Here is a 25,342-nt window from a genome sequence, read left to right as displayed (position 1 = left end):
CCATAGTTGAATACTAGCTATAGGCTGTAAAAAGTGCATTATAGGCTGCATCCAGATGACTGCTTGGATGATGATATTCTATAAGGTTGATAGGCTTGCACTTTCTGAGTGCATGCATGCATGGCCATGGAGATATATGTTGATATAGTGAACACTGCTGATGCTGCCCAGGGACTTGCCAAGGGGACTAGTATATAGGTAGCTAGCCTTTATTATATGCCATGGGTTGCGTGGTTGTTACCAACCACGCAACCCGTGGCATATAGAGGGTGCAACATTTGGCCAACTGTTTCTACAGGAATAAAGCAAATTAGTAGAAACAGTTGTACCCAAATGTTGCACCCTCACATTCATTTGACAGAAAAAGCAATCTTGGATTGTAAAGGTCCCATTAAACTAGCTGACTGTTATATTAGAGTACTAGCTGTTTTCATCTTGTGCATGTACGTCTGGCCATGAGGAGGTAGTTTGAACTGTCATTATAGCCTTTCCCAAAATTCTGGGTATTTTATAATTATAATGCACATAGCTAACTTCTATTTTATAAGAAGTAACAAATAGGCAGCTGTGATAAAAAACAAAACCACATGCCTCGAACACATTTAGCTAGCCTTTTCCAAGAAGGTTAGTTTTGGCCATTCATATATTTATAATCTAAACTGCATGTGAGAAAAGCATCTTGTACTGTTTGTAGTATAATTATATATATTCAACTCTCTTCATGACAACATCCAATTATTGCTACCGTGCTCTTATATCTTGGGCCAAACACCTGACATTTGTCATCTGTTTTAACTTTTCAACTACTGTTATATACACAACACAAAAAATGTATGCCTACCATAGTGACCTGTTGGCTGATAGTATTATCGAACAAGTTGTCACATGCCTTCTTTCAATTCAATCACCCTCTACATAAGTTCACAGAACAAACTGTTCTATGCTGCATTCTTATTGTACATACATGAAGCTTACATAAGTTGAAACAATTTTAAAAAATTCAATTCAATTATAATAATAGTGTGTTAATATAGATGACAATGAATAATAATGTACAAAAATGTGATGACACAAACTGTGATATAGTAGTCTATACATATTGTAATATTAAAAACCATTCACTCTGTAGTTACACTGTTGACTGTAGTTCACTTATCGGTGTTGAACTGCTCTGGCTCCTTTGTATCTTGTTTACATGAGTTGTCAAGCTGCTAGCCTTATCTGCCGCTCGTGGCGATGCACTCATTGGTTGGTCAGACAAATTCCTAATTCTCTTTCGTAAGGTTGCTGGTGACGAACGCTTCCATGCTGATGAATCGAGCATTTCTGATGGTAATGTGAGGAAGTAGTGGAGGACGCCGACTTGTGACATGACGTCTAATGACTCTAGGGTCATGTCACCATGGCTTGAAGCCGGGCGGATTAAGTTAGGCCCGAACACAGTGGCAAGGTTACCCAGTGTCATTTTATTTTCAAAAGAATGCTCAGCCACTCTGTGGAAAAGATTAGAGAGTTGCCAGTATTGAGGGAAAACACGTACAATGGAACCTCAGTTATCCAAACCCTTTGGGACCGGGAGTGGTCCATAAGTCTGAACATTCACTACTCTAATAGAGCAGTCATTTCTGTAGTTCGGTTAACCGAGAATCTGGGTCCGGATAACTGAGGTTCCACTGTAATACGAATTCCACAACACACACGCACACACTAGTCAAATTATTCCAAGCAAAAATAGTTACCTTTTAAGGTGCTCAAAAATGTAGACGGCAGTGTGAAAATGTGGAAGTGGCAATGAGTGGAGCAAAGTGATGAGACACTGATCACGAGCCTCATGATCCTTAAGTGCTACAGTATATAGAATACCCTAATTAATACATGTTGCATGAGAAGATCATGCAGTACACTTACACAATCCATCAACAAAGTTAGGGTAGAGAACATTAGTGAAAAGAGGGTCGGGCATTTCTCTGAAGTACTTCTTTAGTAGTCCAGCTACTGCATGGATGTCAGTTTCAGCACATAACAGTTGAGCTTGCAAATAATCTGCAACAGATAGGAGGTGTGGCTGGTCAGTAAAGTACCGTGGGGCTGTTACCTGAGTCAAATGCTTTCCTCAGTGCTTCTACATCACTGATCACACCTGCTACACGATAGATGCCGGTCTCATCCATACCTCGTCTTTCCACTTCATCCACACATGTCTGTACTATAAGAGGAATATCATGCTTCTCTCTCCTACAAGCAACACAACCATCATTAAATCAGTATAACAAGGCTAACTACACATTCAGCATACACACGCACGAACGGAATGCACGCACGCACACACACATACTCAGTGACAACAGAAAGAGGAACTCTGAATACTCCAGAACTAGCCATCACTGTTCGAGGTTCTGAGGCAGCAGCTGAGCTGGTGAAATGTTGCAATACAAGTTGTAGGGTACCATGAGGGTACATCTTTAGAGTAGGCTTGACCTTACGACCTTTCTTTAGTTCTCCCACTGGTAACTATATAGAAAAAGACAAGCATACACATGTCTATCAACAACACTAGAAATCACAGTAGTTTATGATATACAATGAAACTACTATTGTAAACAATCAGGGTATTCATGCTATTTATGCATAACAATACTTACTAGAAGTCAAATGTCTAGTATATATCCCAAATTTCACAGTTCACACTCACAGCTTAAAATACTAGCAACAGCAGTATCTACTCTGTCATGCAGGTTTAAATTCATAAATGATGTAGCTTGTTATAGCCAAGAATGCTAATCAACTCTTGTAAGCGTGGTGGTGACTGCTCTATTAGAGTATATTGATTAGATGACTATTCTGTTAGAAATATTTTAATCATATGCTTTAACTGGCCCTTGCAGACAATCCCACCCTAATACAGGTTTTTGCAATTGAATTCGTCCCGTTTGCAATTGAGTTCGTCACTTTTGCAATTGGATTAGTCCCGTTTGCAATTGGATTAGTCCCGTTTGCAATTGAATTCGTCGGTTTTGCAACTGAATTCGTCCCGTTTGCAATTGAATTCGTCAGTTAAATTCGCCATAACAAGAATGGCAGCTGGAGAAAACACGAAAACATGGTGTAGCAGCTGCTACAAGAGCTTGTTCAAGTACAACAGTAGTAAACAACTCTTTATAAGGCAATACTTCTTCCTCTACAGCCTATCCAGCAACATTCCAAACTCTACTGTGCCATTCGCGATGGGTGTGGTCACTCGCGAGCAAGCTAAAAAAAAGAAGCTAATTAACTTGTCAGACAGCTATCAGCTTCGCGTACTACCAGCTCCAATTACCTTCTAGTGTCTCAAGCGTAACTCTCCATGGCGTAAATAATTCATCTCTTAATGAACGGTTGGTTTCTTGGAGCTGTTTTGTTTATGACAAATTGTAATGCAAACGCGACGAATTCTATTGCAAAACTGACTAATTCAATTGCAAACGGGACGAATTCTATTGCAAAACCGACAAATTCAATTGCAAATGGAACGAATTCAATCACAAAGGCGACAAATTCAATTGCAAAAACCTGTAATGTATGTTTGCTGTACAGAGTTACTATTGTATGCTCATGTACATGCTTTTCAGCTATGTTACTTCCTATGATGTTCAATCACTACATTACCATTCACCCAAAATCTTGTGTGAAACTTAGTAGGAGCTTTGGTTTCAATGCCAGTACAATGCAGAAGCTAACATTCACCACCTTGAAAAATGAAGTGTACTTACTAGCATGCTTGTAGGCCATATTATATGACACAAATAAGGGGTTACTCACAGACAATGATCCTCGGGCGATAGTCTCCTCTTTAACACGGAAACTCTTGAAACAGATGTACACTTTTAACTGTTGGGCACCATGGATCTCAAGTTCATAAGCCTGATCCCAAGTAGTCACATCATTTTCCACATTAGCAACCGGTGTACGAGCCTTGCGATCAAACCTTCCATAATCATCTACCTCTAGACAACAGTAGGTAGCTGGGAGGAGAGGAACAATTATCAACCCTCATTTGTATGATAACCTAACTAATGCTCACCTGGTTTACCCTTGATGCCTTGAGCAGAGATCACGTGAGCTCTCAGTATACCAGTCAGGTACTCCTTCTCAACTACCTCGTTAGACATGTCACTATCAAAATCTGATAACTCGTCAACATGCTTCAGCTTTTGCCGGCTCAGTAAATCTTGCAGTTCAAAATTTGTAAGTGTGATGTCATTGGCTATAATAAAGATAAAAGGTTGCTATAGTAACCTCGACATGGTAAATCTGTGTACTACAACACTGATATAATCCAAGAATGGAGACAATAACTATTCTATTAAGTTCTTATCACTCTAACAATAAACATGAAGGTGGGGGGATGGCAATGTTGAGTTGCTTGTATCAACAGTTTCAATGTTTCTATTACTAACACACAAAGTTACCATACAGGGTCACATCATCACAGTCACTACCACAATCATATTACATTTTATTTGCATTTTCTTTATTGCCATGATCCAGGACTCCCTGGTGTCCTCAGTATGAACTAAGAACACATAGTTCTTCCTGTTCTTGCCAAACAATCGTAGTGGTAGACTGGGTGTGGCCGTCCACAGGGCAATCTGGTACTCTTCTAGCCGTTTGGTGAGCCGAGAGAGACGCATATTCCGTAATCTTTTCCTCTGAAACAAAAGGACACAAAAAAATCACACATGTAATCCTTGTGTAGTCCCTCTCATTACTGGCCACACCCACTATAGAGACTACAGTGTAGCCAAACTCACCCCTCCATCCACTTGCAGGGATCCAGCCTTCTCTTGTTTCAGTTGCATTTTGATCTCGGCAATCTTTGACTTTAGCAGAGACAGTTCAGTATCACTGGTTACCTTCACCGGCTGTCGGTTGGTACCTGTACATCATTACAGACATGTGAATCAACACATCAAAGTCAGGACTTGGCTCAATCTGTTCACCATGAACAGGTAAATCTGTATAGTGCTATTCCTATACTCTTCTGTGTGCACAAACACAAGGGCTATATATTCCAATGAAGACCTTTATTTCTACCACATCATAACAAGTGCCTGTAACTCATGTGCCCTCAAATGTATGGAGTTAATTTAAGCCTGCATAGTGAAGCAATTAAAATGTACATAAATTATTTATGTACCATAAATTTCTGTACTTTAGTGGATTTAAATATGTCTCTAAAGCAAAAGAGAATTTTGCAAACATGGTGGCGTTTTGCTTAGCCAGTTACAAATAGTTGATACCGTATGTCTTTTGTGAATGGTTGGCGTACATTGCTTATGTATTATGTGGTAAGAATGTGTAGTGGTAAGAATGTGATGTACACAAAGACAGTAAAAACCTTTTCACCAGAAATTATGTAATTAAGTTTGTAAACATTACACCATCACTACTAACAGCCCCACTCTGTACACATTGTAGATTTCTGAAATTTGTAGTGGAACCTCACATCTGGGTAGCTACCAGCATGGCCTCTTAATAATAAGAATCATACAGTTGAGATCATGGAGAGGTTTGGGCTCAAAAATATCATGCAAACACCAGCCTAGGCATAACCAGGTTAAGCATAGCCAAATCTTCAGAGTGATCTTAAAACTCTTCTATGAAGTCTTTTATTATTTTCTACTGATTGACTGCCTGACTGATACCTTTAGCCAAGGATAACTTGCCAACCACAATAGCTACAATGCATGCATTCTGAACCTCTAATGAATTGTTATGTAAACAAACAAGTATAAGAAATTTTACATCTAAGTAGTAGGGCTGGAACGAATGTACAAATATACCCTTCAAAGCTTCTTTTGGAAGTGCTACCAAAGCTCCGAAGCTTTGTTACTAATGTTTTGTCAATAATTAATGAACGTTACTAGGGTGTACAGTGTAGTACAAACTCCTACACTTTGTTATAACTCTAGGTACATCCGTTGTTTAATATTTTTGTGCAGCTGGTTTAACTCATGGTAGTGAAGCTTTGGAGGGGTACGGCCACATCCGAATGTAGCAAAACTGAATGAAGCTTCAAACTATTTGCCTCAGTCCTACTGAGTAGGGATCGTAGAAATAATAAGCAATGAAACAAGGAAGGTCATCTATACCTGCAGCTATACTAGTTGACATTTAATCCCTACTTCAGTCATGGCTATACTATTGACAGGGTATACATGACTGAAGTAGGGATTAAATGTCAACTAGTATAACTACAGGTGTAGATGACCTCCCTTGTTACACTTTTTTACTTCCTACCCAAATGTAAAATTTCTAATCTTCCTTACACCTTTACACACTAGGAGCACATCACAATGACATAATCATTTGGATAAAGAATGTTTAAAGGATTTGACGAGTCTGTTAAGTGGATGTCATTGTTGCACAATAGAGGTAGCTACTAGTAGCCCCACTCCTCAATGATGACATCATTACAAGCCCCACCCACTCACTTTCAGCTCCAGCATATGGATGAAACTGCAGCTCGGCCAGTGGTAGGTACCACTTGTATTCTAACTTGACATGATTCCTGCTCAGCTTCTGTTTAGCACATACCAAAATGTCGTGGAACAGCAGAAGGTTGCGCATCTTGCGGATCCCATCTGTAAACAGAGCAGTAAGTATTACACACTACAACATGCAAGTTCCTCAAAATTCCAGCACCAATTTCTTGGTGCACAGGTTCAGAATAAGCTTTTTTATATTTTAAAGTACATGTTCAAACTGTCAGTCAATCAAGCACAATTTTAAATTCTCTCTATTCCCAATTTCATTGTTTTACTACACAAGCAAGTGAAGCAACCATACTCACCACTCAGTTCCACCATTAACCCATCCTTGACTAGTTCCCTGTTGAAGCCTCCACTCAACTACAGCAGAAGTACACCACATAATATAATAGTACCAAAACACACACACACACACTACACTACACTACACTACACTATATTAAACACATTATAAACAAACACAGTTGGCTATGTGCCGGCACCTCTCTGAAGGATGATGGATCATGTGTGCTGGATATGAAGTCAGACATGACATTAAGTGACTCCTTTAGTATCTGATAGTCATCATGAGTATCCGGAGTGTGTTGACACAAGTCCTACAGTAATTAGTATAGTGGTATACTGCAGCATGCACTTTAAAAATATCTCCAGCACATAAACATTAGACAGATTTCAGAGAAACTGGTAGGGCTTTCATGCAAGCAACATGCAACCCTTTCCTTGAAAAGAACTTACAAGCCCTAGAAACTTATGCAATGCCAATAGGTGGTGTTTGGGCTTGGCTGAGTGCTGAATTGGAGCCCTTAATATTTCAATAGAAAGTGATAAAGGCTACACAGGAGTCAAAAGTGAACACAGTTAGGTATCACTTACGTTGAGCACTAATGAATAACTCTGGAGTCTGTCGATTGGTTTTCGTAGTAAATCTGTAATGACACCATTAAATTAACACACTATACATCAACAATCAAGTGAACCACCCCTACCTTGTATTTGAGACATCTCAGGATTTTCTCTAGCCAACACTTTGTGTACGTCCTACAGGAAGAAGCCATACCAATCACACCAACACATCACCATATAAACACTGACCTCTAGGAACTTCTCAAAGCTGACATTGTCACTGCGACACTTCTTGAGACAGTCTAGTGACCTCCTGTACATCTCAACATACTCTTTGTAAAGATTGAGGTGTTTACACTGTGTGGATGTACAGGATGGTAAATAAGATGATATCTTCAATATATTGATTACATTATGGACCCAAGTGATATCTACACTCAAGTGAGATGTTGCAGGGCTGAGGATGAGAAGTGCTGCGTAGTACATATCAGGCAAGCCCCATGGTACAACTATTACATGTATACAATTTAACACTTTGTGAAGCGACACATCAAACTTCAGAGATTTGTGATAGCTTGGCTCTTTTCCATCCTTGCAAATATTGCTTTTAAATTTAAAACAGGGCAGTGATATTAAAAAAAAACACAAAAAAACCCACAGAAATGCTTTCAGTGTCAACCCCCTCCCCAAGCACATGCACACAGAAAAGCTACCCAACATTTCTACAAGTAGCCAAACGTAATCAACTTAAGATAACAATGAATTTAACAACTCATTAGCTGTTTCAATTCTATGTACTATATACATACTATTCAGCAAAATTCTTAGTAACTCACATGAACAGCTTTATAATACTTCAATATAATACTATGTGGATTAGTCTCAAGATGCAGGTTAATGCTGGTTCCATACAAAGCAAAAGAATCCCCTAAAATGTGGTGTTTACCTTTCTATTTAAGACACCTACCCACAACCTCGACAATTTATATTCAGCCAAACCTCTAGAATCTCCTAATAAGGACAACACTCTGTGATATTGTGTACAGTTACATTGTAATCCTATTCCACTTTGCTATGTATGCATGTACACCATCATGACATGTTTTGTGACCAAAACATGCATATTAACCAACCGACACTACAACAAATTTAATCTACAAATGAAATCCAAGCTACACTCATTGACACAACAGGAGCTCTGTTTATAAAGTGAGACCAAGAGTTAATAGTAAGAGAGGAGAGTGTCTAATGCCGTATAGTCCTGTAATAGATGATTGCACAGAAGTTAAACGGCTTCTTTTCCGTGTAACGTACAGACTGGCTAGTATATTTTCGCATATAACCACAAAGGCTATCCCAGACACAAGGGCGTGCGTTCAACTCGATATTCAAGTTCACCACGAAGAGCATCGCTCTGTTGCTCAAGAAGTGTGGCTGTTAACCTCGAAGATAACTCTGGGGGAGAGCGTCTGAGAAATCAAACACTGAACCAAAGGCGGAGTATCACTTTGAATTTTTACTGCTTCGCCATGTTACCCTACCTTTGAGCATTCTTCAATTGAAGGAGCACTGTTCCCTGTACATACCAGCTCAGTGTTTAGTTCAGTCTTCGAATATTCTCGAGGATTCATCACGGTGCGGCTAAACTAATTGCGGTTAGGAAACGAACAAATACTAGAAGCCTATACGTTACACGGAAAGGAAGCCGTTTAACTTCTGCGCAATCATCTATTACAGGCCTATACAGCGTTAGACACTCTCCTCTCTTATTATTAATCTTGGTGAGACCAAGTCAGTGTTTTACAGAGGTAAAGTAAATTTGCAGCAATACTCTTGTGCTTTACCTAATGCATGATACTCAGTGTATCTGTGTATTATATAAGCTATGCATGAAATCTTACCACTCATCCCACACTAACAGTACAGATAATAATAACCTAGGAAATAAAACTACAGAGACAATGTCTTATCTTAGCCCACCCCTACTCTGTACCACAAAAAAAGAAAAAGAAAGGTTGCTATCATACAGTACGATAGTACTGTATATTAGGGATTATGAAGGTTTGGGCAAACCTACAGTACCACCCTAAACCTACCTTCATGGCACCTTGGCAGTATTGGTTAGGTATAACCAAGCCCAAAAGTGCCTTTAGTACAACCTGAAACACTTTCAAAAAGTTGCTACGAATTTTCTACCGATTGCCTGACTGACTGATGATTTCAGCCAAGCATAACTCGTTAACGTCTAAGGCTACTAGGGCTGAGCGATTGTGAAATTTTGCTACTTTCACGATTGTCAGATGTGACATATCACGATTATGATAACAATCATGATGTTATGTAACTTTACATGCGTCATTAGCATTGCATCTGCACAATTTTATTATTAATGATTTATTTTAAGAAAAAAGGTGACATTGCATACAACTATAATTAAGGCCATCAGCAGATACATTTTAATATGATGAATAATAGTATCCTTATATAGAAATTCAATGGTTTTTAACAGGTAGGCTATTTTTTTATTCACACAATAAACTGTCTCAGAAGTGTAGGCTTGTTTTCCAGATTGAGTTCCTCCACAACAATATGTGACACCATTTTGAATTTACTAATACACATTTGCATGTGATGTCACAACATCAAGATTATTTATAATACATATCTCAACATCACGATGTTCAGAAACAATCACGATTAATCCCATAATCGATATAATCTCCCAGCCCTAAAGGCTACGGGCTTGATATTTTCACTGTTTGACGTCACTTCAGCCCGACTGGTGCCTTTTGGCATACCAAAGTACATACAATGTATGCTCCATGGGCCTACCTATGTCCGTCCCTTTTATCTTTGCTGACAGCACAAGGTGTCAATTCACAATAGCACCATGTGATGGCTTCCCTACGTTTGATGGAAATTGTCTGAATTTTCCATTGTGACTGATTGACTGCAGAGGTCCTTCTCCTAGCTTGTTTGTAACACTGTGTAACAGACTGAACATAGCTGAAAACGAAGTGTAATGGCTACTTCGCTATTTCAGAAATTGATACTAGAGGTGCACGTTCAGGCAAAACAATAATAAGCCTGGCGCCATTCTTTTTGTTGGTAAAACCCAAACAAGCCTTCAGATCGACCCAAAACGCTTTCAACAAGTTGCTATAAAATTTTTATAAAATGGAATTTTCTAGTGACGGACTGGCTGACTGACGACTTCAGACAAGCATAACTCCTTTGTGTCCTATTCATCTTTGCTGACAGTGAAAGGTGTCAATTTGGCGGTAGCGCGTGATGGTTTCCCTTCGTAATGGAAATCATCTGTATTTTTCATAGTGGCTACTTTGATTGCAGAGGTGCTTTTCGAACAGTTCTTGATTCATAATGCTGTAACGGGTTGAAGATAGCTAACAATGAAGCATAATGGATATTTCACTTTTCAGACGATAATTAATAGCTGGGGCATGCGGCATTTCTTTCTTTTGATGCAGTATGTGTGGGTTCACCAGTCATAATAATTTTTTTTACAAAAAAAAGTTAACCCACTAACGGCCACTGCCACCATATGGTGGCATGACATCATAACTCACTCATAGAATAAACTTTAGCCTTGCTATAACTTGTAAAATGCATTTCATAGCAAGATGCACTAGTACTGAAACAGACATGCCAATAGAGGTCCCGTTTCTGGGATAACCAGATCCTTCCCGGACTAGTGCGTGTTTGTTATGCAATAGTGTAAAGTGACCTAGTAGCTGATAACAAAGAAAGTGTTATACATCGATGGAGACAGGTAAAGTCGACAGTCGGTTGCTTTATCCCAGATGTAGCATGGTGGACATGAGTGCAGATACACATGCACAACAGCAGAAATGGAACAAATCACAAAGAAACCAGCTGTGGAATGGATCGCACTGTAAGTAAACTGTATAGATAGCTCTTTGGAGTGTAATACACTTTAGTAAATAACTAGTTGGGATTCCGTTGTTTGTTCGGACTGGTTTTTACCGAAGGTTAGACTTTGTTGTTTGATAACTTTGTTGCGGTTACTGTTATGTAAACAAAAACAGCACAGTTGACCTCCTTAGTTTATAGCGAGTATTTAGATATATGGTTACTAAGTAGTTCTGTGTACTGGACGGTTAGTATGATGCGATTCGGCAATTCGGCCAGGGGTCCCGGAGAATTTAACCGTCAATGGGTTATTAACAAACAAGTATACATTTTTTTTTGGAATTTTCAACTAGAGTAGGGACCATAGCACACCTATAAAAGTACTGAAACAAGCTAGAGTAGTGTAGATGTGCTATGGTCCCTACTCTAGTTGAAAATTCAAAATTTTTTTGTGTACTTGTACTTGTATAGGCTATAATATATCACTATAGACGTACTGTATGTGATAAAGTATAATTATTTTCCCACATTAATAAACTAATTTAGAGCTCCAATTACAATTGGTTAATAACATGTGGTATTGTGCCATGGCTACTGATAAAATGCGGAATTCAGCACCCGTCATTTGAATCACGTGATTTATATAACCAAGCGAACAGGAATCTTAGCATGGTGCATTGGCAGGGTGATTAGGGTTATATTTAGTAGTATCTTCATTCTAGCATATTACATTACAGTAAAACAGTGTCCTGTTAAAGTGGATGATAACAGTAAAGCAAAGGAACTCACAGCAGACAAACCAGACAGGAAACTGTCACACTATTCTAGTCATGATGCATTTTTCTACTGACAAAGAATCGATCTCTGTTCATTCCAGCATGTCTTTGTTGATTCCAGCTCGGTGCGCCATGACAAAGACTCGCACATATGACTCGCATGGTTCCGCTCCAGAATTCTGTAATTCCACTTTTTACCATTAGCATTGTGCCACGTGTTATGAGAACCAAATGGACTTGTGAATTACTGACGAATGTATCTGCTCATATATACACACAACACACTCAAAAAACACACACACACACACATACATACGTAAGCCCTACATGTATATATAGTGACATACCAACTCAATGAAGACATCACCAACACAGACAGTGGGGCTCCACCCCTGTACCCTGGGCTCCAACATGCGGTAGATCTCAACATGGAGCTGCTGTAACTCCTCAATCCCAATGAAAAATATTGTGTTCACTTCTCTCTCAGTGAGGATCGGCTGTGATGTTGATGCCACAGCAACCAATGGCTTGCGATAATACTGTAGAATAGCAAAGTTTTATCATACTGTACATTGGTGTGTATGCATGTACATAATTATGTACATTCAATGTGCACATGTATATATGTCTAGTGTGTGCGTGTGTCAGTATATATGTGTGTTATGCAGACATGTATGTATGCATATGCAAGAATTGATAACAATACTACACAGCTCAACTTCTTGGAGAAGCCAAACACTACAGAGCATTTTATACAGACTGGATTACTACTGGAAACTTAAGGCAGAGAATGATACTGAAATGGTTTCCTCTACATAATGGGATCCAGCATCACCTGGCAATTAAAAATTAAGGCTGCACCATAGTTATTCATCACAAGCCATGAACCAGAAGAGCTGCACAAATGAAAAGTATCTCCAAATAGTTTATAACCACTGCACAACTACTGTGTGATGTCAACACCTGTGATGTTGTAATCACATGTGTTAAACAAAAACAATTTTGACACTGATGAAATGAGTGCAACTGAAGAAATTGCAGCAGTAATCGTACACCTGAGATACTGTAATACTATACGCTGCTAAAATTATCCATGGTGAAGGAATCTGTAAATTAAAAGTCACCGACCAGCCAACAAAACTTATTAGGTATGTAACATTGAACATTGCCATACTGTGAGACAGAATATTACTGGTGTGTTGATTACACTGGCATGGGAGGAATGATGGTACAAGTTACATCATTAAACTATCAATAAATTAATTGATCACTATGACACTGCAGCATTCTGATAAACATACATGTAGCAAGGTACAGCCCCTGCTCTGTACTAGTTTGTGGTTGAACAAGATGTGTTTTAGAGTACTACACATTGCATATGCATTAAACTGAAGGACAGAAACAATAAGAGAAATACACTCTGCCAAATGCTCTGCAAATCTTTTCATTGTTACAAGCTTATCAAGAATCATTACTAATGTGACACGAAATACAGCAGAACTACTGCAATACAGTGCCTTGAGACCTTATCTAAATGTAAGTCACTTAGGTTTCTTATTTTCAATGTGCCCACTGTATGCATAGATATTCATGTCCCAAATATACACACAACATTCAAAGTTCAATCCACATAATAAAACTGTACCTCTTTTAAAGCATTGAGAGATTCAATATAGGACTTCTCTGCGGCAACAATCCCAGCTACCACCAGTTTTCTAATAATGAGCACCTCTCCCTCCTCCACAACTGTATTACGTCGGATCTGAAAACTCTTTGATGTTCGAATGCCCCGTCTCCGTATTGGAGCTGAGAACTGGAAATAAAACGTGCACAAATAATTTTGACATAGTGGTCACTTTTCCGTCACTATCCTAATAAGGGCTAGCCCGCTAAAGGAAAATTTCCTGTACAACAGAGATGTCAGAAACTTGACACTAAAATTTTAATGCGGAAAAAAAATCCACACCAGGTGATAACTTGATCCTTCTAGGTGCCAAAGGATCCCGGGGGATCTCCTTCAGCATCACTTCTCTTGCAACATAAAGGGTTAAATCACTACATACCACTAGGGATCTGCTACTATACGCAACCTCACTACTAAGGCCACATCATTATTAGGGTCACATTGGTTCCATAAAAGTGGACCTACCATTAACGAGGTTAACTGCACCCCCCCAACCATGATCAGGCGAACTGGAAATCAGTTCATGCGACTATTATACACATTGGCATTTGTTGTGCAGATTTATTATCAATTGACCATGACAGTTGAGACAGATTTTTATTGCAGTGACAGCATGCATGCAGTATGTTGGTAAATGACTCAGTAACCAATATGTAATATGAGGGATTTAATTGATACATATACAACCAAGAGCTGGAAGCCAACGGCATGGGCATACAAATCCCAAGGGATAATCCAATGTTAGGAATCCCACTACATTGGAAGAGCCACATATAAATATTCACTGTCAACTACATGTATGATGGCAAGGCAGGAACCACTGCCAGTGAAGGATTCTCGATGGCATGTGTCAATGACAATGACTAAGTCAAAAAATCTTCTTTGATAATGTTGCAGATAGACAGCACAGCTAGTGGGATGACTGTTTGGAGTGCATATTATTTCCTTCTTGTAAACAAGACAGATGTTATTTATAAAAAAAATAACTGTGCAAACTGGAAAATGTGGTTATATGAACAACAGCAAAACTGTTATACCTAAAGTTATTTGAATAGAAACCTAAAGTGGATGGAATACAATCCACTACATCTTGTGCAAGGTTATAAAAAGTTCACTAGTTTGCTGATAATTACACAAAACTAGCTACCAACTTGTAGTTTGCAATATAAGTAGTCTGATTAGTTTATATATTATTTCTACTTAATGACCCAGGATGATAGGGTTGCCTTTAAGCCAAACAATTGTCACAATTAAAAAGGTGCCCTCACAGTCCTGATATTTCAAGCACAGCTAAAGTACACTTGACTACTTGTGTGAAGTACGCAGGTACTCGGGTTTTTCAACTTTCCATTTCGACGGGTTCCATTGTACACACTAATTATGCAGCAATTTGTGTATTGTAACTATAGAAATAGTAACTGGTTGCTCACTAAATGATACAGTTCAGACATTGTCTTGGTAACAAATTGAATAGTGTAATAATATACCCCATGTGGCATTAATTAGGATAACCTACACACTGACCTCACTTGTGGTCGTTACTGAGAAACCATACATAATTCTATTAAGAGCACATTATGGCTTCACCCACCAAAAACACATGCACATGGTAATCACACTAGTGAATTGGAGAGGGTTGAACTTATGACAAAATTATTGTGATCTATTCTCACTGCACTTTCAGAAGCTTTAACAATTTTAAAGTACTAATTAATGTGCAAGGTACAAAATTTTTGTGAAAATAGCCTCCAGCATAAATTCTGTAAAATTTTGAGAGTCACGAGCAATTTTCTCTGTAACATTAGGCTGTAGTAGAAACTTTTGTAAGCCAAGGTTCATACAACCTGCTACATGGTAATGCTATGTATTTCACAAATACACTTACAGAGTGTTTACAGCATACAGACCTTGCCACTAACCTGTGATCCTTTATCATCCTGGCTGCCTTCAAACACAAAGACGGATGCCACCTTACTGCTGTGTGGTGATGAGCTCTTCTCACGCTGACTACGCTGCAGTTGAAATGTTTGCTCAAACAGTTCAGAAAACTCTGCAAAACCATTCTTGTCCTCTTCTCTCACTGGAGACGTCTCGTCAAACTTTCCAAAGTCATTTCTGCGACGTACAATGGATTCTTTATTATGCCTGAAGGCAACAGGGCTGGCTGGATACACCAGACCATCTTTACTATCTTGAGAGTTAAAAGTTGAGCCAAGGGATGCTGTGTCTAGGTACTCATCCAGTAAGGATGTGGAGTCCATTGAAGTACCGAGTATTCCCTCATCATCAGAAATGTTCCCCTCAGCACACTGATTGATCACCAAACTAATAGAATCAGGGTCAACAAGTTTATTGTGAGATGAATGGGAAGATAGGGATGCCATACTGTCCGACTGATGCATTGAGAAATTGCCAAATATTTTACCATCCAGCGTGTCATCTTTCTTGCCTTCTTTACTGGCAACGACTAGTTTTGTAAATGATGGCTCAGGACTTAACGAGTCCCTGTCATGCTGTAATGAAGACAAGGTCGATGATTTTACTTCACCATTGCTTGTCTTAAGATGAGTGAGTGTGTCTTCTTCCTCACCAGCACTTTCCAGTACCTTTGATGGAGATGGAGATGCTGGGATAACATTGGTCTCTACTACTAGATCAGGGTCTGGCTCTACCACAAACGATGGAGGCCCAATATCTTCAGTATACAACTGTGAAAAATCCTTTGAGTGCGTTGGTGTTTGGTTGAGGTCTACAATAGGAGTCATGTTTGTAGTGTCATCTAATGATGGTGGTCTGTCCCTCACTAAATAAGCCTGCTTTGAATCTCTTCTTTCCTTTTCATCTACTAATGGAGTGCTAGCTCCTGAACTGTCTGACCCTGATAATTTACGTATTCGGCTTACAGTGGGTGAATCATGCAGATGAGGAAAGTGTTCATGTGTAATTGGTACTAATGGGAGTGGAGGTGGGGACTTCAGTGTGTCGCTGTCACCTTCATGTCTCTCTTCATGCATAACAGCTGGTGAAGGGGATTTTGATGTATCACCACTGTACCCTTCAAATCTGACCTCACATGACAATGTAGCTGGTGGAGGAGACTTAAGGGTATCACTGAGCACATCTCTGTGTACCTCCTCTTCATACACTATCTGAACTGCCTGCATTATTATAGTGTCCACATATTCACTTAAGGCAACAGCTCTCTGTATAGCAGACTCCACTAATTCACTTGCTAGTTCTACTACTGGGTCACTGTGATACGTGATATCCACCTCTGCAGGGTAAATAATTTCATTGTCCTCTCCAGAACTGTTGCTAGTGTATATATGTGGGTTGCTAAGCTCATCATCATCTGTAGCAGATGACGTTTGTGCACGGGATATCTCCATCTCTTTTAACTTAGTTGCCTTCTTTGCTGCCACAGCTACTGCAATGTCATGTTTCTCACCATTAAACAAGTCCCCTGACCGTGTGCGAGGTATATGCCGGTGTTCTAATTCATCCTGCTGACCTGTACAATACCCAACTTCTCTCAACAACCACACAATGTACAACAGTACACATAACACACACACATATACAAGGTATACCAAACAGAAGACTTGTACACAATACTTAGCACTTACGGCCTAACAGTCGCCAGCTAAGCGAGCGTGTAAGGGACGACGACGTCATTAAAGCTAACTGAACGACTCGGTACAACTAAAAGAATTCCACTAACTCGTCTCATTGTAACTTATACCATTTTAACACAACCAGGTAATTAAATATCGGCGTGACGTTAAACTGGAAATGCACAGCAACGACTTCTACGTTAACCAAGAGTGATTCGTTACAATGTAGGGACACTATTCGTGACAACAACTCCTGAATGTGTTGTATTTGACAACTTCACTTACTCTTCAGCCAGTTTAAGAAGAATTCCTCTCGGCGTAGTTTAGCTTTCAATTTATCAATAACTTTCTGACATCTTTCAATTTCTACTTGAATATCACAGTCCGGGCTGATGACATCGTCAGGTAGTCGCTCATTGAATGTTTCTGCCCACTGCGACCTTAGTGAGTTGACGTCCATGCTGGTAATCAGCGAGGAAGGTATAAAATATTACTAGTAAACTAACTCCGTCTTCTACAAATGGATTACTTACTCCAACAGTATAGCTCTAATTAGCCCGCATCGTAGTTTATGCATTCTTACAGGATATCCCACGCATTTTGTAGCTAATGTGTGAAAGGTAACACACGCTTGAGTCATTTGTTAAACACATTTATCAGTGTCATATTAACATACACACAGTGAGAGATTAAAAACACTTGATGTGTACACTTGAGATTAGTGAGGTGTGGAGGATGATATGGTGTCACAGAATGGCTTGTGCTTCTTCCAGTGCTTCACTTGGCACTCCCTGGAATAATGGACACAAGATAATATGATAGTAGGTGGAAGAGTGTAATACAATACAACAGGTGAAATACAGGCACTGACAATGAATGAATGAAATACAGACATAGTGAAACATGAAGACACAATACTATACACAACAAACAATACACACACACATAGACACATTACAGACACACGTACAGGTACACTTACCTCCCACAGTACCATTCACTACGACAACGGGAACACCTCTTCATGGCTGAAGTTTGTCCACACTGGGCACATTTCGGAGCATCACCAGATAACGTCTCCAACACGTCCCAGTTACAAGCCTCCACCCACCTAGCAAATAACACTTTCTTACAATAAGCCACTACTATCCCAGAGATAACACTTCATCCTAATAAGGAAATTCAAAATCTAACCAACATTATGTGGTTTACACAATACTTATTAAGCCAGAAACAGAATTCATTACAAATGTGGTAGCCCTTGAACTATAACACAAATGATATTTCACTATCAAGAGTTAGATCATTAATATAAATAATACTTTTTAAAAATGTTTGCACTGCTTGATGTTTCTTTACATGCCAAAACAAAGCAGCTAATGGCCAAAGTTTCTTGCTAAAATGACATCGCAAAGGTTATTAAACAAATCACTAAATCACTATAAATGAGGCCACGGCAGAGCCACAAGTACAGCAAACAGAAGCCACATTCCATTTAGTAGCCTTCCTCAAATATTTGGAAACCGTAGCTTTTGTGTGCAATGCAGTACTTAGCAATATAGCTGTTCTCGGTATCATACCACCCTAGAAATACACAATTTAGTTTCTATTTTAGTACAGTGGAACCCTTCTAAAAAGATAGAAACCATTTAATGGAAGTCAATTTTCACCCTATACAATGAAATTAACTTTAAGACAGGAATACACTACACACAATAGTGTAGCATTGTAGATAGTATATGTAAGTACATGACATTTATGGAGTCATGGTAGATAATATAGTTACATATGACAGAGTTATGGGTCTGGATAATCAGTACACCTGTTCCCATTGAAATAGTCTATACAAGCATGCTTCTCTTAACAGCCTTAAAAGACAAGCAACAGCCACATTAACTGGTAATTGTGCAACAATACCATATAGAGGGAAATGGCGAACAGAAAGCTAAATTGTATTTGGCAAAATAAAATATTGGCAAATTCAAGCTCAATCTATACCTATAAAGATGCTAATCTCAGGCGCCATGAGTAATTAGCGGGTTAAACTTTGGCAAGTTTGTAGCAAATCACCAAATACTCCAAAGTTCCTCCCCACCAAAGTTTCCCTCTATACAGTATTTAGTTTTACCCTCCTAGCACACAGTATAGGGAGCTATTGACACACTCTGCGAGATAACATAGTGAACAGAAGCCTTGACTTGATCAAGCATGTGTCATGGTATGTTTACAACTTGATTACACCACCACAACACAAAATAGCTACAGAGTCAGACTGTCACTGGTCCCCTCAACACAAACTAACAAAACAAGAATGTTGCTTCTGGTCCCTGTACAGGACCAAATGGGGCTTGCTTGCTACTAAAAACGGTTAACTACCAACACTAGAAAATGTAGAATGTAGAGCCTATGGGATATCCATGTAGATAGTGTATACATCACATCTACACTACACTACTACCAGTCTAAGTGCTATCCCAGTAGGGACCTGTGAAAGGATAAAACCTAGAGGTACAGAGAGTCTTTCTATAACAAAAGGTTGCTACAAGCAGCTTGCAGGCAATATACCATCAACGTTTAGTCAGTACAATGTCAACACTCTCACACAACATACCCACTACACAATATCCCCATAAGCTGCTTCCAACTGGAGTCTATGAGGTTGATACAGATATGAACATGGGTAGCATGTCCTCTTGTTATGGCTGTGTTGAGGACTTGTAGCTTACACTATAGACACTTGTGTCCCATGCAACAGGCCTGTGACAGTCCCACGCTATACCTTGACACAAGCAACAAATAATTTACACACATGATAGAGGGTGGAGTTTAGCAAATTGAGTCCAAACACAAATGAACAAAAATTTTAACACAAATGTACAACAAAAATGTTGTAAAGGCAAATAGGTATTAACCAGGATGGCTGCTAAGGAGTCACATGTGGCACTGACCTTTTTGCCTGTTGTTGGAGGTCACTGTCTGAAGGTAAAAATAACTTTTTTCTCTGTTGGTCAGCAATTTTCCTCCATTGGTTGTTATTCTGTCTAACCAGCTGGTCGTATATCTCAGGAACCTGCAGGGAATGCAGCAGAGTTCAAATACACCTGCTTATACTAAACACAATAATAAAACTACGTGCAGACACTTATTGATATTGGATCATAAGTGTTGTAGATTATATACTAGTACTGCATTTATCATCTGTGAACAGTAGTGTGAGAAGGGTCTAGACAATATGATGTCATCATGTAACAATTGTGTCATCATATACTGGTACTCTTTTAAGTATACCCTGTACAGAAAGTACCTGGCCAACTTATACTAGTTCTTACCTGCTCCAACACGAGGTCACTGCTGGAGCTAGCTGGAGGGTCCATCACTGAGAGGTGACCAAGGTAACGCTGTAGTTCACTGAGCTGTGGAATCTGATCAACCACTGTCTCCAACAGGTGACTCCTCAACTACAATAATGTACACACACAATACACAAGTCCCTGTATAGCACATACATGCATGTAAGTACTATTACTTCCCTAACATGTTTAAATGCTCTAATTATTATGATGGTAATTCTGTCCTTAATTCTGCAGCTGTCCTGTATTAGCATACAACCTGAACACTGTTTACTAACTATAGCAAACTTGTTATAACACAATACTGTACTTGTTAGAACTAAATACAACTACTACATGATGACAGACATGCTAGGGAGAACACCTAGGGGCTTCCTGGAAGAATTTCTCACTATCAGACAAAAAAGGAAAGCTGAGGGATTCCCAGAAAACCTCACTGGTTGGTACACAATAGACAAAAATGAGCTTATCAACAGCACAGCAGTTTCAAGATCAACTTATCACATTTACCCAATATGCATGAAGATAATCAACTGATCATGCAGTGATGGTTATGACTGACTCACCCTCATGATGTGGTTCTTGTTGTGAGCATGAAGGTGATATTTCTTCTGACACTCTGGTGACATCAGCAGCTGGTACAGTGATATCCACACCTGAAGATAGTGATGCGTGTGTGTGTGCCATTCACATCAGGTTTAAGGGCCTCAACATGCAGTCATTCTGCTTAACAAAAAGATAAACAAAACAGCAAAAAGCATTTTGTGGTCTTCCTTTTAAACTTGAATCTGTGTAATATGCTGAGGAAAACATCACAGAGAGCATAACACTGAGGTATGAAGTTTGTAAATGCTAGTTCTTGTATATTAATGCCGGCCTCGTACAGTGGTTGGGGTGAAAGTTACTTGACACTTGGACTGTAATCCGAGGTAATGTGGTAAGTTTCTTACTTGTGCTTCTGTCTTGGTCAGCTGTAGTCTATCAGCTGGGGATACATCCCTCCATTTTCCCTCTATGTGCTTGAGTAGTTTCCCTGGTGATGGGATTCCATGGTTACAAGTTAGTCACACACAACATTACCATTCTTGTCCTTCCTGACCCATGGCTGCTGATCCATCACACTAACCAATAAGCCAGGAATATCTGAGGATGGAAATATAAAAACCAGTTAGTAGTAGTATGTTTGTCCAAATATAACAATTTATTTTAATGTTGCTAATTTACTGAGAAAATTAATCATTTCAACTGTTGTTTAAAGATGGGTAATGATGTTTGTCGGATAAATATATAATTTGTCAAATTTTCATGTGTGTAGATGTGCATGGTCGTGTGGCTTAGTTGCCATGAAATCTCTTTATACACTACAGTAACACTTACCATGAGTGTTTAGTAGTCGGGTTGTCACACTGAGAGGTAGGCTGGAGATTATTTGGAACACAATCACATACTAATATGTACATGTTCACTGGACACACCCACCAGTCTAAATTAGTAACAAATGATTGTAAGACAGACAGTGCCTTGATCGATATCCCATAGTTGAGAGTACAGTTTAACTGCTGCAACTCCTAATGGAAAAGCAAACAAAAGGATTGTAATCAAAAGTTCCAGCTATAGAGAATGAAATTGTGGGCCGGTGCATGGACAACAGAGAACATCATACACTGCTGCTTGTCCCATAAAATTTCACACCTATTACCTGTAAAGTATCATCTGTTGTTTGCTGTTCTACAGGTACAGTTTCATGACTACAATACAATGGAGCACTGTACACACTACACTGTGGTAACACATACTTAGCTATCAACCAGGTGACACATTGATGACAATAGTCCACCAGGTCCAGTGTAACATCACCAACTGCTTCTACACTCTCCTGTAACCATGGTGATGTGTGTAACTCAACCCCACAATGTATACTCCCACAACACACCTTGTAGAACAACACTGTCTCCAGTAAGTTAATGATGGTGGCCTCATGGTAGAGCTACAAGAGGAAGAATATTTGATGACTAAAATACTCTAATACAGCAGTCAATCACAGCCACAACTAAAATGCATATATGTGACCCAGTCTGGGAAAACCGGTCTTATCGCCTATTTAAAAGTATCGAGAAACGCCAGTTTTAAGTATTTAGTGTGTTGCAGCTCGCCAACGGTTGAAGCTATGTGTACCAAATTTTCACACGTTTTATATACCAATTCCTTACCTTCCAGAGCATCCACTGTGCAAGTAGCCAACAACTAAGTTTCCCACCATTTTAGATAGTTTTTAAACTGTGGTTAACTGTATCAGGTGAGCTCCAAAAGGGGGGCCCAGAAGGAGGGCAAGAGGCTGTTCAAAAAATTGAAAAGGAATGAATGAATTAGGCCAAGTGATGGGCCATTCAGATCTCAAATTGGCTATAATGAAAGGAAATTCACAGCAGAGGTACTTATTCAACACCACAGAGCTGTACAGCCACATACAGCTATCACCGGGCTGACCACAGCTCCATTAAGGCCCCACACCACACGTACGGATCACCACTGGGCTTGGGAAAAGCAGCCAGCAAAACCAGACCACTCAAGTCTTGATTGTGAAATATATAGTTTATTCATGTAGCTTTGTGTTCTGGGTGAAAAATCAAATCTGCTGACATGGACGATAAGACCGGTTTTCCTAGACTGGGTCACAAATTTTGATGTCTGCAATCCATGGACTGTCCTTCTTATGTAATAAGAAATCTTTCCAAATGGGGAAATTTCATTGTTAACTGTTCTCATATCCAAACAAATAAACAAACAAAAACTCTTTCACATGCACAAAGTCCTAATCTCTAAGATTTACACATAGTTTCCAAGGTTCATGTCACATGTGCTCATGATAAATGTAACATTGGGGATGATCATGAACCGTGAAATATATGCACCTCTTAAGGCACTTGCATTATACATACACATGTACACACATCACCTACCACTACATAACATGGAAATGTTGACTTTGGCTTTTGTCCACCACCTTCACTGAGTAGTGAGAACACTTTATCCTTCCACAACCTCACTGCTATCAACTCATGGATCAGCACACCTAGCTGTACTGCTGAGCTAGCATGGGATAGTATTATGGTGTGTCACCTTCTCGTGTGATATCAGAAACTCCTTCACAAACTCGTCACTTTGTTGTGATGCGTTCTGCACCGCCTAACATGAGTATAGAACAGACAGGATTATCACACCAGCTGCATGTAGCCAGTACACTTCCCTCCTTTTTCTCACCTGCATGTTGAGTTTGTGAAGATATTCTCTTTGTCTCTGCCATCTTAACACGACACAATGAACACTAAAAGACAATACGATGGGTTACTAACTGTTGTGTACAGCCGATGTCGGGGATCGAGAATTTGACTAGAGATGACACGTGCGCCTCAGCTTCCGCGGGAAATAACACTTGTTCATTGCCGCTACTCGAGTCTCCTGTTGACCTGCAAAAATGTATGTGCGTCTTGAACTCAACTTACACTGCTAACAAAAGCGGCAACACCTTTCCATGATACAAGTCTCTGCCTTATTCAACCATGTGAGTGTGCTTTAAATAAATTTGTTTTGTGTCAGGTGTTACCATAGCGACCACCATTACAGCTCAATCAATAATGGCTCATCCATTATTAACTGGCCATATATGGTAATATGACCTATATTATTCCAAGGACTGATGCCCTCTTGTAGCATATTCTAAACAGTTTGCCAGCTGTCCAGTGCTGGGGGTGGTGGTAAGAGCTAGCCTTGATAGTGGATATCAGCTGGCTTTTTTTTATAAACCCAGCTGAGTATGAGTAGACCAGCTATTAGCTACCAAACCTTGGGATGAATAATTGCTACTCATAGTACTGATGTAATACAGTGATACATTTCATGTAATTTCTAAATTGGTAAAATGAACCACATTTCCCACATAGCTATATTATACATCATGTTACTTTGTATCGCTTCATTATTAATAACCATTTTGTTTATTTCTTTGTCTGACAATGGGTAGATATACTGGCTGCTATATTAGGGTGACTGCTTTATTAGATTATCTTGATTCTTGATCAAGCAAACCTCTAGTAAAGTTCTCCTACATAATCAGGCAGGGTGGTTTCAGGAAACCCTAAACCTTTATCTTAGTTAAATAACTGCTGCAGTTTCCCACACAATAGCAACTCTTGTAGTTTGTTAAATAAACCAACTTTTCAAACACACCTTCAGTAGCTAAAGTCTAAGTAGCTAAAGTCTTTGAGCAGGCTGTAGGACCAGGTGTCCTACAGACCTTCAGCACTTGTGCTGTAAAGCATTAATAAAATAGATCAGCTAATAAGCAAGATAAACTACTCTAATAGAACATTCATTGAGAACCCCTTTCAAATTCCTGCATACATCCCTGATAATGAAATGTAAGGGGTGTAATATGCTTTACAAAATTAAATGGCAGTGGCGGATCTAGGATTTATAAAATGGGGGGGGGGGGGTTAACTCAAGGTACTAATCTCTTGGGCGAAGGCGTGCAAATAGGGGGCCTGGGAGCATGCCCCCCAGGAAAATTTTGAAAAGTAGATGCTAAAATACTGCAGTTTGGAGACATTTCCACATAAAATGCATATTTCTGCCTGTAGATATTTTATATACTGCC

At 39.3% G+C, this 25,342-nt stretch overlaps 2 protein-coding genes across 3 annotated transcripts; both read right to left on the bottom strand.

Moving 5' to 3' along the window:
- Positions 1-971: 971 nt before the first annotated feature.
- On the bottom strand, positions 972-17,978 carry LOC136243658 (active breakpoint cluster region-related protein-like). Of its 2 annotated transcripts, XM_066035197.1 has the most exons (20): positions 17,872-17,978; positions 17,624-17,799; positions 15,644-17,235; positions 13,686-13,853; positions 12,388-12,579; positions 7,623-7,730; positions 7,517-7,568; positions 7,404-7,456; positions 7,013-7,126; positions 6,833-6,890; positions 6,474-6,623; positions 4,791-4,915; positions 4,493-4,688; positions 4,061-4,243; positions 3,799-4,001; positions 2,336-2,511; positions 2,096-2,235; positions 1,909-2,043; positions 1,740-1,845; positions 972-1,493 (listed from the first exon to the last, which is right to left on the bottom strand). In XM_066035197.1, the coding sequence occupies exons 1-20, from the start codon at positions 17,976-17,978 to the stop codon at positions 1,130-1,132; spliced, it is 4,398 nt and encodes a 1,465-aa protein (XP_065891269.1). In that variant the 3' UTR covers positions 972-1,129. The 2 variants fall into 2 exon arrangements, with proteins under 2 accessions (XP_065891269.1, XP_065891270.1); XM_066035198.1 differs by lacking the exons at positions 17,624-17,799; positions 17,872-17,978 and adding an exon at positions 17,351-17,587.
- On the bottom strand, positions 17,975-24,299 carry LOC136243661 (zinc finger MYND domain-containing protein 10-like). The gene is made up of 17 exons (XM_066035201.1): positions 24,215-24,299; positions 24,042-24,155; positions 23,950-23,992; positions 23,809-23,874; positions 23,649-23,765; positions 22,622-22,675; positions 22,485-22,564; positions 22,388-22,436; positions 22,168-22,256; positions 22,066-22,106; positions 21,769-21,831; positions 21,639-21,721; positions 21,255-21,344; positions 20,668-20,796; positions 20,287-20,408; positions 18,321-18,449; positions 17,975-18,129 (listed from the first exon to the last, which is right to left on the bottom strand). The coding sequence occupies exons 1-17, from the start codon at positions 24,220-24,222 to the stop codon at positions 18,057-18,059; spliced, it is 1,350 nt and encodes a 449-aa protein (XP_065891273.1). The 5' UTR covers positions 24,223-24,299; the 3' UTR covers positions 17,975-18,056.
- Between the last annotated feature and the right edge of the window lie 1,043 nt (positions 24,300-25,342).

The sequence above is a fragment of the Dysidea avara genome, chromosome 13 (assembly GCF_963678975.1).
Source record: "Dysidea avara chromosome 13, odDysAvar1.4, whole genome shotgun sequence".
NCBI classification, from domain to species: domain Eukaryota; kingdom Metazoa; phylum Porifera; class Demospongiae; order Dictyoceratida; family Dysideidae; genus Dysidea; species Dysidea avara.
This window is presented reverse-complemented; position numbering and strand designations above follow the sequence as displayed.

Excerpts from the sequence above, each read along its gene's own strand:
- LOC136243658 (XM_066035197.1), bottom strand. The coding sequence starts at position 17,978 with ATGACTCAAGCGTGTGTTACCTTTCACACATTAGCTACAAAATGCGTG. Across the intron at positions 12,580-13,685 it reads CTCTCAATGCTTTAAAAGAG|TATTATCGCAAGCCATTGGT; the intron begins GTACAGTTTTAT and ends GCTATTCTACAG. Across the intron at positions 6,891-7,012 it reads ATCCATCATCCTTCAGAGAG|TTGAGTGGAGGCTTCAACAG; the intron begins GTGCCGGCACAT and ends CTTCTGCTGTAG.
- LOC136243661 (XM_066035201.1), bottom strand. Across the intron at positions 21,722-21,768 it reads GGTCAGGAAGGACAAGAATG|GGAAACTACTCAAGCACATA; the intron begins GTAATGTTGTGT and ends TCCCATCACCAG. Across the intron at positions 20,409-20,667 it reads GTGACCTCGTGTTGGAGCAG|GTTCCTGAGATATACGACCA; the intron begins GTAAGAACTAGT and ends CATTCCCTGCAG.